The 17,007-nt window shown below is 53.3% G+C and overlaps 1 protein-coding gene across 1 annotated transcript; it reads right to left on the reverse strand.

The window, feature by feature from the left end:
- Positions 1–9,526: 9,526 nt before the first annotated feature.
- On the reverse strand, positions 9,527–16,359 carry LOC144166425 (uncharacterized). Its single transcript, XM_077695951.1, has 4 exons — positions 16,214–16,359; positions 15,937–16,161; positions 13,254–14,876; positions 9,527–9,590 (listed from the first exon to the last, which is right to left on the reverse strand). The coding sequence occupies exons 1-4, from the start codon at positions 16,357–16,359 to the stop codon at positions 9,527–9,529; spliced, it is 2,058 nt and encodes a 685-aa protein (XP_077552077.1).
- Between the last annotated feature and the right edge of the window lie 648 nt (positions 16,360–17,007).

The raw sequence follows: 17,007 nt of genomic DNA on the forward strand, positions 1-17,007 counted from the left end.
AGTCAGATAAATATTTTTAACGCCGTAGGTGTTTTTTCCTTTTTCTTTAAACTTGTGATGCTGCTTAGCGCGTGCTTGGGGCCTGTCGCACCCCCCAAAAGAGATAGAGAAAAAAACGCCGTGCCTCAAACACTCGCTCACGGATTTTAGTTCCATTGCTACGTTCAAATGTAGATATGTTCGCAGTAAGCGATGGAGTTCGCAATAACTATCTCTTTAATCCGAGAGAATTTCCAAGCGTCTGTGTCCTTCGTAACTTGTTGCGACGTCCAAAAAGAAAAAAAGATACGGGCAGCAGAATATTGGAAGCAATGTGTGCCCTTCCTTCGAAATCTTAGCGCAAGTAAACAAGTTGTTATGGCAAAAAAATGTTGTCACGAAAGCGACGTACAATTGCAGCGATCGAAATGAAATGACGTCCTGGCCTCTGTAAACTTGCGGATGTCAATAAACGACTTGTTCTCACTTGCTGCTCACTGTGGTCTGTGCCAGTCGAGGCCATCTGGTCACCTGGCGTAACATCACTTCACTAGCGCGGCGCAAGTAAACACGCGGCCAGCGTGCCAGCCAGGAATGCCAGGAACCAGCAGGAGCAGCGAGCCGGCGGCCGCCGTGCGAGGGCAGCCATGTTATTAAGGAGCTCAAGCGGCCTGTGCAAAAAGCATCCGCCATGTTTACAAAGCCGTGTTTACAGCGCCATCAAGCGGGCGTGTTCGGTAGTTCACGACGCCGCCACTACGCTTTTTCTGGCACTACAGGCAAAGCTAGACCTTTGCTTCTCTAAAATCCTCCCTGTTCTGTGTGTTGGGTGTCCACCAAACAAAGCCCCGAGTGCGCCAGTTATCTTCGCGATGTTCTTTTTCCCGGGGCTTCTCCTCCAAGCCGCAGTAGCGCTGAGGATCTGGCTCCCGGTATCCTCAACCGACAAACTCAGCTTCCGATACAAAAACTGTACATTTATTTACAGTCCGGCGGGCGGCTAAACAACAGTGCTCAGGCGGAGCTCGAAGACGACGGGCCGAGCTCTCCTGCGCCCAGACCGCGTCTCTCCTGTCTCATCTTCCCCTTACAAAAAATGCTTTTTTACATTCTGTAGACGTTCTGTTGACATCCTACCAACTTTATTGCTATCCTACATACTCTTACATTCAATTGACAGTCGTCTGTAAAAAGTCTACTGAATGTATGTTGACACCCGTCTGTTGACTGTTGTATGTAGAAAGTCTACTTAATTCCCGTTGACATTTGTCTGTTGACGGTTGTATATAGAAAGTCTACCTCATTTTTGTTGACATTTGTCTGTTGACGAGCTTCTGTAGGATGACCACTAAAAGTGTTTTGACACGCTTTGTCTCAAGTTGAATTTAACGCAAACATCTTTTTCCTTCGTCCTGGAGTCCGATTTCAATTAATTCATATTGGTTTTTGCTAAATACCAGGACAGGTTCACAATATTTGGGGACAAACTATTTACTTGACTTTAACCAAATTACGTTACTTTGTTTGAATCAGGTTTTAAACACACACACACACACACACACACACACACACACACACAAACACACGCGCGCCCGAGCGCCTGCACGCACGCACGTACGCACACAGACACACATACTCTCTCTCTCTCTCTCTCTCTCTCTCACACACACACACACACACACACACACACACACACACACACACACACACACACACACACACACGTATCTTTCTCTCTCCCTCTCTCTCTGCATGTATCTTCACACTTGTGCAGCCCGAGAAAAAAAAAAGTAGCAAAAGGGAGCAACTTTCACTGTTCGTACCTCGAGCCGCGCAGTTTCTCCCTCGGAACAACCAGTTCGTCCCTCAGCCGCACGGGTTGGTACTTCACGACCCGCTCGCTTTCACTCTTCACGGTGATCAACATGACTATTCAGCGGTTCCGAACAAGCGCCAGCCAGCGGCATCAACCACGCGCAACCGCTCGTCACTGTGTTTTGATTTGCGCAAGCTAAGTGCCATGCATGGTTGAAAGGAACGAATTATGCCAGTAAATATTTCGCGACAGACTACTGGACGTGTCTCCAACAACGGCGATAATCTAAAATCGCCTGCTATGCCCACCTAATACGGCCGGCGCAGATGTTTTGGTCGCTCTCGGCCAACCGCCAGCGGCGCCCCTCCCTCTTTGCGTACCTCCGGGAGAAACGCGTCAATCACCGGAGGCAGCCGAAACGCGGCGCGCAACCCATTCCAGATTTCTGTTTTGTTTAGTTACAGCTTGCAACAATAAAGTAAACATGAAGATATGTGCAATTGCTTACGTTCCAGTGTTTCGCGGTATTATATTTTGGAAATAATAACGCGTAGTTTTGTAAACATGCAATGAGAGGCGCGCCTCACCGCGGCATCGGCATCTCGCGGCTGGCGGGTATATATACATGAAGTGCACTGCTATCATTTGTGCGGTGTCGGTGTCCTGCTTACAAGCGCTTGTGGTTTTTCGAATGTAGTACGTTTGTGAGCTGGGGTTGTGTTGTTTGTTGTGTTGTGTTTCAGAAAGTGCGCGTGTGGATGTGTGGCTCCGCAAAATGTGAACCCTCGCAGACGAGGTTCCCGAGGCCTAATCTGTTTCTGCTTTTTTTTTTCATTTTTGCACCCACTAAACGATCTTTTAAAGGGCAATAATGACGACGTTCTATTAAGCTGTATTGACACCACGGTCTACGAATGGCCGGCTTTTCTCACTGCATCACGTTTCGAATATCCTGTCAGAAACGCTTCGGTTAGCAACAGCGATTGAGTATAAAGTCTACAAAAAACTTTCTGTAGAAAGTCTACAGAAACGTTTCAGTTCAAACACGGTGGCCAATGGTTGACAAAAAGTTGGTAGGCTGTTGCTAGGAGGTCTATAGACAGTAAGTAGACAGTCTACTCAATGTTGGTAGCTTTTGTCGACTTTTGTCAACAAACATTGAACTCAATGTTGGTAAAAATTTTTATGAGGGCTTCATCCTGCCGCTGAGGGCAGGGGAAGAAGGAAAAGCCAGTCGTCTTGGTCGGTGGCCATCCCATGTGGTGGCGGTTAGGACATCCGGTGCGAGCAGGCGCGGCCTTTGTCGGAATGCGAGGCGTTCGAAAGCGCCGCGCAACACGTGCTTTCCATTTCCGCGCTGCTCGCCCCAGGGCCTGCGCCAGTTCGTGCGTCGAAGCGCCCGACAACCACCTTGCATCCCTGCCTTCAACACGACCACAGGCATCTTTTTGCATCGTGGTTGCCGCTCACACTGAAAGCTTGCCATCGAGATATGCATCTCCGTCAGGGTCATCGTCCTCACTTTGGGGCCTGTTACAGCCTTTACAGCTACAACTGCATCTAACCATCCCGGGAATAAAAAGAAAGCGGACCCACGACCTAGTGGTCTTGAACAGCTCTCTGTAGTCTTTGTACATTGACCTGCAGAGACCGGGTCCATGTCTACACAGATGGATCTGTAACCACGTCCAGTTCTGCGGGTTCTATTATATTACAGAAAACGCTAATCGAAATTCATTTTGAGCTTCCAAACTAGACGACGTCAACCACTTCTGAATTGACAGCTATTCAGAAGTCCCTTCTTATATTTATGCACCGGGAGTGGCTAGAAAAATGGGTTGTGCTCTGCGACTCGAGGCCTGCTTTTCAGTGCATCCAGTCTACCCTCCGCCACGGCCCATACGAATTACTTGGGGGTGAAATTCAGCGCTTATATGACGCAGTACTCAGGCATTGGCATGGTATTGTTTTCCAGGGGCTCCCAAGCCGGTGCGGCATTACTGGAAACGAACATGGGGATAGAGCGGCTCATGGCGTCCACAAAAGTGCCAGATTGACCTGCATCCCTCTATCACGCCGTGACGCATCAAGGTCGCGGCGGTCCATTCCCCGCAAAATCACTTTCGCTAACTTTAAAGGGGCACTGACACAAAATATTGAAGGCGAGCTAACTTCGGAGATAGATTGGTGGGAACACATATACATCATCTGCAAAATATTAGCGGCGAATACAGCCTAAAACATATTTAAAATCAATTTTGAAGTGTGCGAAACGCAACCGAGCAGCCAGCAGAGGACCACGCGCAATTGTAAATAAACAACATCCAAACACGTCACGAGTTTCTGTTTGCCGCTTCCGCACTACCGGCGTTTTTTGCCGGCTCGCCTGGCTCGCCGCTCCAATCGGAGGGCCGGAGGGCGGAGCTTCTGCTCTCGAGAACGAACGACCCGATCGTTGGCGGCGGAGGCGCCGTGATTTCGTCAGCTAATCGGGCAGCTGGCCGCGACCAAAGTTCTACAGCGATTCCAGGCACTCTGTTTCTATTACTGTTTATTACCATTGGATGCGAAAACGCGCCGGAGGCACGAAAAGCTCACTGATCTAGCCGCACGGTCGCTGTGCAGGCGGCGGCCACGGCCGCGAAGTGGCCCAGGCCGGCGCAAGTACCTCGAGTGATAGCTTGTTACCGCTGCACGAAATTGTCCCCAAGTCCCGACCATGGTGGCTTACATGAGAAAGGAGTTAATGATGCGATGGCGGGTTGCATTAAAAATTGTCATCTGCACCGATTACGAGAGCGGCACTCGAATATCCGCCGAAGTGCTGAGCCGAACACATCTGTAGGCGGACCTGTAGGCAGACCGGCCGGCTGCTCCGAGCGCGCGCCTTGCCACCCACCGTCTCGAGCGTCGCGCGTCGTTCTTTAGCCGCGGTAGCATTTGCACTCGCAGCGCCTGCGTCACATCCACGGTCGCTTTTTAATTAAGCGCCTCACGAGATCAGTACGTGGGGGCATTCGCAGAAACTGCCGTCGATGCGGATTCGACAGTGCTACGGCGGCTCTGCTCTGTGATATCCCTCCGACGGTCACGTGGTCAGCTTTGTTCACACAAAATCCACAAAATCCATCGTTTCGCGGCACTCGCTGAAACCGAAACTGCGACTGGCCGCATTGAAAATGCCTCTAATTAAACAACCGTCGCACGCTGAAGCAAATGAGGTTTCTACAGGTTATAAGTAGGTCACTAGGTACTTATCGCAACAAAAAAAAACAAGATGCAAAATTTTTGTGTCAGTGCCCCTTTAACACACCAGAGTTTTCGAGAGCTCGTCTTTACTGGCTCGACCCCGATTTAGAGCACCACCTACCTACTAGCGTGCCACGCTCGGACGTCACCTTACTTTGTCGCCTGTGGCTAGGTGTTGTCTTCACCGGTGCTTACGCCTACACTATTGGCATGGCCAACAGCTCTGCTTGTGATGTGTGCGGATTTGAAGAGACGATCGAACACCTTTTGTGCCATTGTGACCGATTCACAACGCCGAGGCAACAGCTCTCCAGTTTTTTTCGCCGATTAGACGACCACCCCTTTACAGTACCGACAATTTTGTGGCATAGGCGACATCTGTCATAGGCTGAAAAGGGTTCAAAAGGCGTTCTTCGCTTTTTGAAGGACACGGGTCTATGTAAACGACTGTAGGGACACCACCGCAGTGCAGCGTTCTTTCTTCGGCATTTTTATCACTGTACCGCGTTAGTTAAATTTCTAGGAGTTTTAGACCGCAACTTGACCTGGTCACCCGAAGTCAAACGGATACGGAGCCGCATTTCTTCGGCCGTTCAGGTATTTAAATGTCTTGCGGGTCCTCGATGGGGCAGTGGCTGCCATTCAATGGTTATGCTGCACAAGAGCTACGTGGATGGAGTGCTGCGTTACAGCCTCCCTATCCTGCATAAAATATCTGAGACAAGCAAGAAAAGCCTTGAGGCAGCCAGAAACAACAACCTACGCACCTGTCTTGGACTTCCGAAGGGATCTTCGAGCGTTGGAACCGTGGCAGAGGCACGTTGTTTGCCTTTCGAAGTTATTAGACAACAAAAGACCCTCCGAGTGCACTTGAGACATCGTCTACACGCAAGAAATCATTTCCTAAGTCGTGTCCCCTCCAGATGCAACAGCTCCGGATTCGCCCAGACCATACAGAGCATACCACTGTCTGTTCAGCCCTCACCAATAATTCCGCCGCATTTCCCTCCGTGGAACCTTGCTCCCCTACAAATTGAATGTGGTATCCCAGGAATTGGCCCCAAGAAGACTATGCCTCAGTCAGAAATCCTCCACATCCTTTTAGACTACGTGTATGGAACGCATTCAGCAAGAACATTCATATTCACCGATGGTTCATCAACCATGCAAAGCTCTTCTTGAGGTCTATACATACCACAAACTGGTGAAATGCTTTCATTTCGTCTTGAGCGACAAACATCTTCGACAGCGGCTGTGCTCTACGCTCTGGAGGAGGCAATCGTTTACATCCTGCGCCATGAGCCGTACCAATGGAGTATCTTCACGGACTGCAAGGCAGCTCTGCAAATTCTATGTAGGAGAAGTAGATTTTCCCCCCACCAAATCGCAGCCTGTGATATATCCTACCTTCACCATCTTGCCTGCTCTGCTGGACACAACATTAAAATGTAGTGGATACCTGGACACAGCGGCATCAAAGGTATCCAAAAAGCCTACGAAGCGGCCCGTAAGGGCAAACTTTACCGAAAATACCGCAAGGTGTATTTCACGAAAACAGAAGCCTCTGCCATGGCTCACCACTTTGCGGTGACTGAAAGAAGCCGTCTATGGAGCAACTTACAAAATACTCGATGCTTTTTGCACACCACTGACCCAGAATTAAAGTCAAGACTCCCGACACAGCTTCCTCGTAACCTGGAAACGTTGTACCATCGTCAACGCCTGAACTGTGCCTACACAAATAGCTACCTATTTCGCCTTGGAGCGACGCCAAATCCGCACTGCGATAATTGTGGTTGCGTCGAAACAATTGAACACATTTTATTAGAATGTGCGGCCTACATGGAACCGAGATCCCACTTCCTCGAAAGCATGGAACGTCTACAACAGGGATCAATTACTCTCAGAAATATTTTAGGACCATGGATTCATCCGTCAAAGCAGCGCCAAGCTCTACGGAGTTTATTTTCTTATTTGGATGAAATTGGGCTAATTTCAAAATTGTAAATTATGCGGCCCAAGCTCAAAACAAAAGTCCGCTACCACGCCAAGTACACGACAGTTGTTTTTTTTCCTTTTCTTTCCTGCCCAGCTCTTCCTTGGGCCTTTTCTTCCCCCATCCTAAACCCACAGCAGACAAGCATGTAGGCGTCTGTAAATGCCGGCAAACCTCTCTGTTTTTCCAATAAAGAGCCTTCTCTCTCTCTCTCTCTCCTGTGTTGTGTGCGTTATCTGTGCTCCCTTTGTGGTTTTTCTGATTTTCTTCTTCTTCCTTTCTCTTTTAATATGTACCACGGTTCTTTCTTTCCCTTTATTTCCCTCATCCCCCTACCACCTGAGCAGGGTAGCCAACCGGGCAGTAGCCTGGGTAAGCTCCCTGCCTTTCCTGTACTGTTGCTTCCTTCCAACAACCGAAACGCGTCCCTTGGTGCGAATCTGTCCTCTCGAAGTAATCGTCAGGATTACTTTAAAATATGGCTGCGTTCAGTGTTAGCTCGCGGTTACTCTCCACATTCGCCGTTCACCATTTTTACTGCAACGTATATGCTTATAGTGCATTGGCGCTTTTTTAGTATTTCCATTATTATGGTCAGAATACTCCTGCAGGCCTCCACTGTTGCCACGGTATCCTTGCTTCGCCAGCGCCTTAATTCCTCGCCCTACGATAACTTATTTTTTTTGTACTCGTTTTCACAATTTCTAGCCGTTTGCGTAAGGTAATGAAGGATACTGGTTTTCATCTTGTGCATTATCAATGCTGTCATATGTCCTGTATGTGTCGGTACGCGTCGCCATACACACCTCCCTAAGTTTAGCGCTGAGGTGCATCACTGTGTCCACTACGACGTACCTGAAGCGAAGGATTGCTCAAATCGCGGTCAGTTGGATAATCCACACGCATTTCGTTTGTGCATGCTTGTATTCTCTATATTCTTCTCGATTTGGTAATCGCACGTACCCACTGAGGGGGACTGGCCATGGCTTGAGGTTTGTCGAATTATTTAAAAAGTGTTCTTTAGAATTGGAAATTAATGATGGATAAGAGAAGGAAAACACACGCACTCGTTAGGGCGGGGCGAGCTAAATCATTGCACGAATGAGCTACCCGGGACTTCCCGTCCAACCTAGACAGACCATCGTCCACCGGCAGCGGCGGAGTAGAACGACTGCGGCGCTCGAGCAATGCGGGACTCGTCGACGACGGCGAAGACGGGAGCGCTAGGGTCGTTTTGGGAATAAACCCCCTTGGAGGCTGACGTCAGTTCCCTTTGTCCCTTGCCTGCCTCCCATGCCGGCGCCGTTGGCAGTTCAGCCGCGTGTGGAGGATGGTCTGAGTCAGATCCATACCCACAATTTGGTTCCCAAAGTGGGGCCTCGACTGCAAACGCAGTTGAGGCGAAAACAGGCAAGATGGCAAGCAACGCCAGCGAGTGGAGCGTCGGAGTATCGCTGACATCGATGCTTCCGAGGATGGAGGCACGAAGGCCTACTTTTAATATGGCGGCGTGTCGGCTTCCCCGCCGTGGCGTACTTGAGTAGACGCACCGGCAGCATCTATGAATTGTCCCCCAAGCCTCGTACCGTGCGGCGGACACTACCTACAAGGATGCAGCCGCTGAGAGTACGCGAGCGCGCACGATAAACCCGTCACTACAGCGGTTCGGGTTCCAGCCGCAGCGAATGCCGAGGCGACGTCTGACAAAGCGCGAAGGGGACATTGAAAGTACGTCTTTTCTTTCCGCTGCGGGTGCTGGGATGGGAGACGGAATCGTCGCCACGCTTGTGGGTGCACGCATCTCGCCGCAAAGCGGAGAAGGTTCCGCCCGAAATTGCATTCAGGCAGTAAAAGCTTCGCATGGCTCAGCAGGGGGTCGCGAGGATGTCGCCAGTGTTTGTGAGAGAGGGACCTCAGGCAACTATCACCGGAGAGCCGCGCCCGTAAGCCGCTTGTAACGTGGTGGCCGCCGGCGTTACGGAAGCCTGTATGCTGCGATCGGTGATGTGTGTGTGGGCGATCGTGACTGTGGGAGTGTGTGTGTGTGTATGCGCGCACCCGTAAGCCACTCAGATTGCGGCGGGCGCAAGTTATAATGTAGCTCGTAAAGCTGCGACCCAGGGTATTTGACAATGCATGTGTGTATGGGCGCGCCTCTAAACCGGTAGCATTGCGCTTCGCGACGGCAGCTGGTATTGTTGCAAGTGAGTTGTAGGAGCCCTGCCTGTTTGACGCCAACGCCACTTTGCCGAGGAACGCAACCAGGCAAAGAAAACTCGAATGGGTATGTGGAAGCCACCACCCATGTTATGTCGGACGAACTGCTTCCAAGTAGGCTTTCCCGCCGGTGAAACGAGTTGGCGGAAATACACTGCTCCTTCCCTCAAGAATGTGAATCGCTCGCACCGGATCGTGAAAGCGGACCCCTCCGCACACGGAAGGCACTGGGAGTCACGCCAGTTTCCAGTCGCGAGAATAATGGAACACTAGAATGGACCAGCTGAACCCCTGGGCGGGGCCGGCCAGTGAAGTAGCACCCAGCGCAGCGCCCTGCGGGGCAACCATAGAGGAATTCGGGAGTACCAGCCGCCGAAGCAGCCATGGAACCCAGGAGGCCGAGGGACCCGTCAGTGAGGAGAACGCCTTGCGCTGGGAGTGGGGGTCGCGTCAGCAAGCGATCTCCGAATTCTTTGGCTGCGGCTTCCGGCCTCTCCTGGACCTGCCAACCTGCTGTGTTTCCCAACCGCGAGAGACTCAAGCCAGGCCAACGCGTTTGTGGGCTTATCAGGCGAGCTTCGCGGATACGGCATCTTTTACGAACATTTGGGGTGAACTGGCAGGGGGGGGGGGCGACGTTTGTTGGCGTGTTTCGTAATTTGAGCTTCGGGAATTACTCTGAAGGAGACGTGAGAAGACGCCCCGCCTTCATTTATTGAGGAGGGCCGAGCGGTTAGCAGGAGGCAAACTAAGGCGGAGACGGGCGAGCCATGACGCCGGTGGTGAACCTGCGTGGCAGAGTGCGAGCGTGGTTCTTCTGGCTCTGTGTCTTGATTCCAACTGCCCGCCGCGTGACTCGTGGCTCGGGGTCATGATGATCTGCAGTCACGCGGTGCGAGCTCCCTAGGCAGCCGCGGTTAATATGTGTAGTGTCACGTCGGTGACGGCCCTGAAGGGCTCGAATAAGCAGGCGTGCCCTCAGGTTCAGGGGTCAAGCCAAAGAATGCCATTGATTCAGTGACGTCACATTTATACCCTGGGGTTAGCCCCCTGGTGGTAGAAACACCGACAATCGAAACCGAAACTGAAACCGAAACCCCAGATACTACAATCTGCTACACCTACCCCCCTCCAGTTGGCTTGCAGTATTGAATCGCGAGGAAACAAAAAAGGAGGCAGAATGACAAACAAAACCGCCTATATTTACATTACATGCAAGTTCGTTCCAGTCAGAGTCCTGCAGGGATAGAGAACAGCACGCTGTACGCTTTTTACAGGTATATATATATGTCCAGTCCTAATCAGGCCGTTGAAGCTGTCCGGTGGGTTGACATTATTTCGGGGGGTCGTCCCAGGGTGCTCATAGGTGGACGAGTCACTGCACGCAGGAATAATCGAAGAAGTAGAATAATGAGAGGCGTCTGGTCGAGCTAAGTGTTGCACCGCGGACTCGAAGGGGCTTTGTTGATCAAACATATCTTTTTGAGTGCTGGCGCTTGCTGCAACGATGACATGAGGCTCCTGCTTCGGCTCCACGCCGCGGTAGACATCGGAACGGCTTGACACGAGCTTTCACTCCAGGACGTTCACTCTAAGAAGTAATGTAGTCCCACCAATTCCTAAAGGGAACAGAAATCCTTATCCCATATACGATTCCCTTTTACAGCATCACGCAACTCCCTTTTTAGCAGAATAGCCTTACCCTTAACAAGGAAGTCGCCGGCCTCTCGCAGAGAGGGGGTTGGGGTATTCTCACAGGAGTTGCGGGCACAGCGTCCGGGAATTCCCTCACCACGGGTCGAATAATTCCTGTAGTCAGGGAGTTCTACAATTCTTTACCAGAATCTTGCTATACCTCTGCCAAGAAGGTTAACTTTAACTTACACCCCCTCAGAATTACCTTATTCTTCCAAACAGCATTTTGAAATACTTCACCAGAAAGGGTTAGCTTACTCTTTTCGGAGTCATTGTATTCTTTCAACCAGAGTCCCGTAATGCCTCCTCAAGGAGGGATAGCTTACTCTTTGTCAAATAATCTATTCCTTTGAAGCAGGGTTTATGCACTACCTGCAAGTTGCCAAACTCTACTCTTCAGAGGTAGCATGATGCTACCGTTTACAAGTCTACACTTTAGCATCCACAGCAGCGTTAGTGTTAGCCCTCTTTCCCTCTAGTTTCCAAACTGAAATACAGTCCATTACTTTACAAGTAAACATACGAAAGCGCCTGTTCAAAAAAAGATGTCGTTTGTGATTAACCAAGGAGGAGGAATCAACTTTTACTGAGCCCAAGAAATCGGTGGTGCGCGCTGGCACCAGATGGGGTGGTTCCCTAGTTACGGGACCCATATGTTCCCAGCAGCTCCTGGCCCCTGTCTGTCAGTGCGAGCTGAGTCGGCAGGGCGGGGCTGGTCAACAAGGTCTCCCAGCGCTCAAGGGGTTGGGGATTGGGGGTGTTGTGGGGAAGGGAAGGAGGGGGGGTCTTGAGTTCTGTACACTCTGCCAAGATGTGCGGCAGGGTGCCCCTCTCTCTTTTGCAAAACGGACAGAGCGTATCGTGTTCCGCAGGGTACATGCGGTTCATCAGTACGGGATGCGCAAGCGATCCCGCCTGCGCTCGACGCAGGATCGTCTGTTGCTGCCTAGTCAGTTTGGGGTGCGGTTCCGGCAGTCTGCACCTCTCCTCTCAGTACATCCGGGTAATGTCCCGAAAGCTGGTAACCGGGTGCGGTAGCTCTTCCGGCTCGTTCTCGGCCCGGATTGACATTTCTCGGGCATGGTAGTCGGCGATGGTGTTGCCTGCTACCCGCGAGTGAGCCGGGACCCACACGAGCTCTATGGCTCTTCCCGGTGGCTTGCACTTGGATAGAATGGCTCGGGCCGCGGAAGAGATTACCCCCCTGCGGAAGCTTCCGTACGCTGTCATTGAGTCGGTGACCACGGTGTCCACGCATGGCTGTGCGAGTGCCAGGGCCACGGCCACTTCCTCGGCAACTGCGGGATCTGTTGTCTTCAGGGACGCGCTGACGATCAGCCGGTCTCTGGACGTAACTACCGCCGCTGCACGGTCGCTGTGTTTTCGGAGCGAGGCGTCCGTGTAGAGGACCCTGGGGTTCTCTTCCAGCTTCCGGGCCATTGCTTTTGCCCGCGCGGTGCGCCTCTCGTCGTCCTTGCCCGGCGTCATGTTCCGGGGAAGGGGTTTGGTCAGAATGCTCATCTTCCAGTCTTCCGGAAGGGCTGCCTTGATGGGTACTGGCTCGATCTGCCAACCTATCTTGCGTAGGACGGCTCGTCCATGCTCCGTGTGACTGAGCCGGATTCTCTGATTCGAAAGGTGGGCTTCGATGAGCTCCTCCACCGTGTTGTGGGCGCCCATGTCTAGCAGTCTTTGCGTGGACGAGTATATGGGAATGCCGAGTGCTTGCTTCGTTGCCTTGCGAAGCATCGTGTTTAGGGTGTCCCTATTCACCTTCGTCAGCTGGAGATACGGGGCGGAGTAGGTAAACCGCGACACGACGAAAGCGCGTACCAGGCGCATGGCATCCTCCTCTTTCAGGCCTCGGTTTCGGTTAGATACCCTCCGAATCATACTGAGTATCTGTTCGGATGTAGTCTTGATCTTTTTGACGGCGGCGTGTGCCTTCCCGTCGCTCTGAAGTAGTAGGCCGAGAATCCGAATCTGCTGAGTTGGCTTGATGGCCGTTCTGTCGATGGTGATGGTCACGTTCGGCAGCGGCTCCTTCTGAGGTTTCCCCGGTTGGATCATGAGCAGCTCAGATTTCTGGGGAGCGCAGCTCAGTCCGCACGACTTGGCGTACTCGTGCACGGTCGTTGCCGCCCGCTGCAAGGCTTCCTCCACCCAGGCATCGGACCCGGCTCGGGCCGTCCACACCGTAATGTCGTCGGCGTAGAACGCGTGGTCCACGCCTTCGATTTGCTTGAGTAGATCGGGCAGGGGCAGGAGGGCCAGATTGAAGAGAAGGGCGGCAAGACCGACCCATGAGGGGTGCCCCTATCGCCGAGCTCGACAGGGTCCGACTTCTCGTCCCCTATCCTGATGGTCGCCGTTCGGTTTGACAGAAAATCTTTTATGTAGCCGAATGTCTTGCGGCCGCACCTGGTCTTGTTCAGATTCTGCAACACGCTTGCGTGGGACACGTTGTCACACGCTCCTTTCAGGTCGAGGGCGAGTATCCCGCGCGGCGCGTGCCTCGTTGCCTGCTTGACGACCAGCTCGTGGAGTTGGACCATCACGTCTTGGGTGCTGAGATGATGCCTGAAGCCGTACATCGTCTCCGGCATCTGATCTGTTTCTTCGAGGTGCTTCTGCAGCCGGCGAAGAACCATGCGCTTCATAACTTTCCCCGCGCAGGACGTGAGGGAGATTGGCCGCATGTTGTCTATCGTGAGGGCTTTGCCGGGCTTTGGAATGAAGTGGACCTCGGCTTCCTTCCATTCCTCTGGCAGCCGCGAGCTGTCCCAGGTTTCGTTGATGTGCTCTAGGAGGCCGCGGGCCGCTGCACCGCTCATGTTACCGAGCAGTTTGTAAGTTATGGCGTCCCTGCCGGGGGCACTTCTCTTATTGCTTTCGTCTATCGCTGTCCAAAATTCCGTCATGGTAAACGGCCTGTCCAGCTCGTCGTTGTCGGGTCCTTCGTACGTCTCGGGCACCGGGTACTGGCCCTTCTCTTCGTTTAGGTACCTCGCCTTCAGGTCTTCCAGGAGCGTGCAGCCGTCTCCCTTGTACGTGTTCAATACTTTGGTGAGGTTGCGATTGGTCGCAGTTTTGGTACTCAGCGGGTCGATTAAATGCCTCAAGAGACACCACGTCTTCCGCGCCGAGAGCTTGCCCTGCAGGTCGTCGCAAGTCTTCAGCCAATTTTTCCTGCATAGCTTGGCCGTGTGCTCGGCGATCTGTTTGTTCAAGACCACAATGCGTTTGGCCAGCTTTCTGTTATGTCTCTGACGCTTCCACCGCCGCGTTAACGAGTGCCGAGCCGCCCACATGTGGGTAAGTCTGGCGTCCCCGTACGGTACCTCCGCCGTCCTTGCGATTTCCTGGGTGAATTTCTGGAGGGCCTGCTTCTGGTCCCTCGCCCATTCGGTGTAGGTTTGTTTTCTTTCGGCTTGTGCCGGCTCTTCCTCGGCCGCCGCGTCTTGTTCTTGGGTATACTTCCTCATCTTATCCCAATCCGTGATCCGCGCCGTCCCCAGCACAGCCCGATATCGGGAGCCTCGGATCGTGATGCGGATCACACTGTGGTCAGACCCCAGGTCCGCTTCTTCGCTCCTCCAGGTGACGTCTAGCGTGCCCGATAACCACGACAGGTCTGGCGTAGTGTCCCTCGCGGCACTGTTGCCTCTTCTGGTGGGTACGTCCGGCTCGTTCAGGAGGGCCATCTCGTGATCCTCCATTGCCTTGGCCAACGATTTTCCTCTCTTGGACTGGAACTTATAGCCCCACGTTGTGTGAGGGGCGTTAAAGTCGCCGAGGATCAGGAGTGGCCTCGTCCCCGCCAACCCTTTCGCCTGGCTCACGATGCGGTCAAACTCGTACTGCCGTTGTGACGGCCGGCAGTACGCGCTCATGACGAATAGATTGCCCGAGTTGCCAATTTCTCTTGCATGAATTTCGACCAGCGTGTGCTCGCACCCGCCCTGCGCCGTGACGTGTTGTGTTGCCGCCACGTTGCTGCGGACGAGCACCGCCGTTCCGTTCTCGGTGGGGTCTGTGTAAGTGACGTACCCCGGGAGTCGTGGTTTCCCGTTTGTTTCCTGTAGAGCTATTACATCTGGCTTGTTTTCTTGCCCGTCAATGTGTAAAAGTAGTTCCGCTTCTTTGTTGCGAATTCCGCGGCAGTTCCATTGGTAAATTACGGTGGTGTCTTCCCCGGTCTTCTTCCTGTGCTTCTTACTTGGCCTCTGCGTCATCCTCCTCGGACGTCTCGAGTCGACCGCGCCTTTTCGCGATCGCATCTTTGATTTTCTCGGCCCGTTCCTTTTTCAGGGACGCAAAACGGTTTGTGGCTACTTTTATTCCTTCGGCCCGCTCCTTTTTCAGGGACGCGAAACGCTTCCTCACCGACTTTGTGGCTACTTTTAGCGCTAGGCGCTCGTGCTTTACCGAGAGCGTGTGTGAAGCTGACTCTCGACAGCTCCGAGTCGGGCGTCCATTTTGCCTAGCCTTTCGTTAATTTGGGTGATTGCGGACAAAATGGCCGTAAGCTCTCCTCCTCGTGGGATCTGTGTCGTTGCCGTGGTCGCGGTCTTTGCGGCCGCCGTGTCCTCTCCGCTCGCGGGACCCTCTTCGGCGTCCATCGCCTCTTGATTGCTGGATGCACGTTGCGTGGACCCAGCCGCTCCCGCCGTCCGCCCTAGGGGGGGGCGAGGGGGGATCCCTCCGCGCCACCTTGCGCAAGCCTCCGGCGTTGTTTGTCGCCGTGGTGTTGTTTTGGGGTCTTGCATTTACCGAGCTGCCATTACTCGCCAGCGTTTCAATCTTGCTCATAAGGGCCCGTATTTGGGCATTCTGCTCCTGGATCTGAGCGTTTTGGCGCTCTATGATCCTCTTAAGCTCTGCCACTTCGCTACTGTCCTTTTGCAGACTCGCTTGTGAGTTAAGGTGTTGGGAGGCGGGGAGGGGTGGGAATGCGGTGTCGCTGGTTCGAGCGACGAGAGACCTGTTGGTCCAGCCCACCTTTTTCTCGGCGATCTCTCGGCCTCCGGTTGACTCGTTCCGGGACTTCGAACTAGCCCGGTAGCTCGAACTGTTCCGGTGTCTCGAACTGGCCCGGGACCCCGAGGCGGCCCTGGATTTCGAACGGGACGTGGTCTGGGATCCGGATCTCCCGCTCGAGCAGGGGTTCACCGTCTCCCAGCGGCGGTTGCCGCCGCCGTTGCCACCCCTGGATCGTAACTTCGATCGGGAGCGACTCTAGCGGTCGCTTTCGCCGCTACTGTTGTTGCTGCTGCGGACCGGCCCCGTTGTTTGGAGGCGCTACGGTGGGGTCCGCCTGCAGGACCTCTTTTCTCTCGGTTGCTTCTCCAAGCGTCTTCTTCTTCCTCCGCTCGGCGCCGTTCCCAGCGCCGCCGGCGGACGACATAGGGCGTCTTGAAGCGGGCTTTGCAGGCCTTGTCCGCGGTCAGGTGTTTGCCTCCGCACAGGCCACACTTCGGGACACATTCGTGGTCTTCGGCGGGGTTGGAGATTCCACACCCTCGGCAGATCTTGTTCGAGGGATCCGGGCACACGTCCATTCGGTGGCCTACTCTTCCGCACGCATAGCATACGTCAATTTGTTTTTTGTGCAACGTGCACTCCGTGAGCAGGTTGCCGTATCTAACGTAATTGGGTACTTTGTGCCCTTCGAAAGCAATGACGACCGATCGGGTCTTACCGATTCGGTTTGCCTGTAGGGCTGTTGGGTTATGCTTGTGCACAACATTGTCCTGAATCTCCTGGGCCGTATCCTCAAGCGGGATGCCCCTTATGACGCCCTTCACCGTGCCGTGAGGGGCCGCTTCGTAGGCACTTCGTGCGCCGTGCCGCGTATGGCGATCCTTTCCACGGCAGCGTATCGGTCGGCGTGCTCTCTCTTGGAGGTGCTCACCACAACGATATTATGCTGAAGGTTCAGGCACACGACGTCTTCATTTGCTTCATTTGTGGGGATCTGTGCTGCCGCCGCAAGTGTACGACTTAGTTCTACGCGGGTCACATCGCTCACACGGAGCCCGCCTCGTGGGCGCAG

This window comes from Haemaphysalis longicornis, unplaced genomic scaffold (assembly GCF_048455015.1).
Source record: "Haemaphysalis longicornis isolate Haplotype H1 unplaced genomic scaffold, Haemaphysalis longicornis Haplotype H1 scaffold_17, whole genome shotgun sequence".
Classification (NCBI taxonomy): domain Eukaryota; kingdom Metazoa; phylum Arthropoda; class Arachnida; order Ixodida; family Ixodidae; genus Haemaphysalis; species Haemaphysalis longicornis.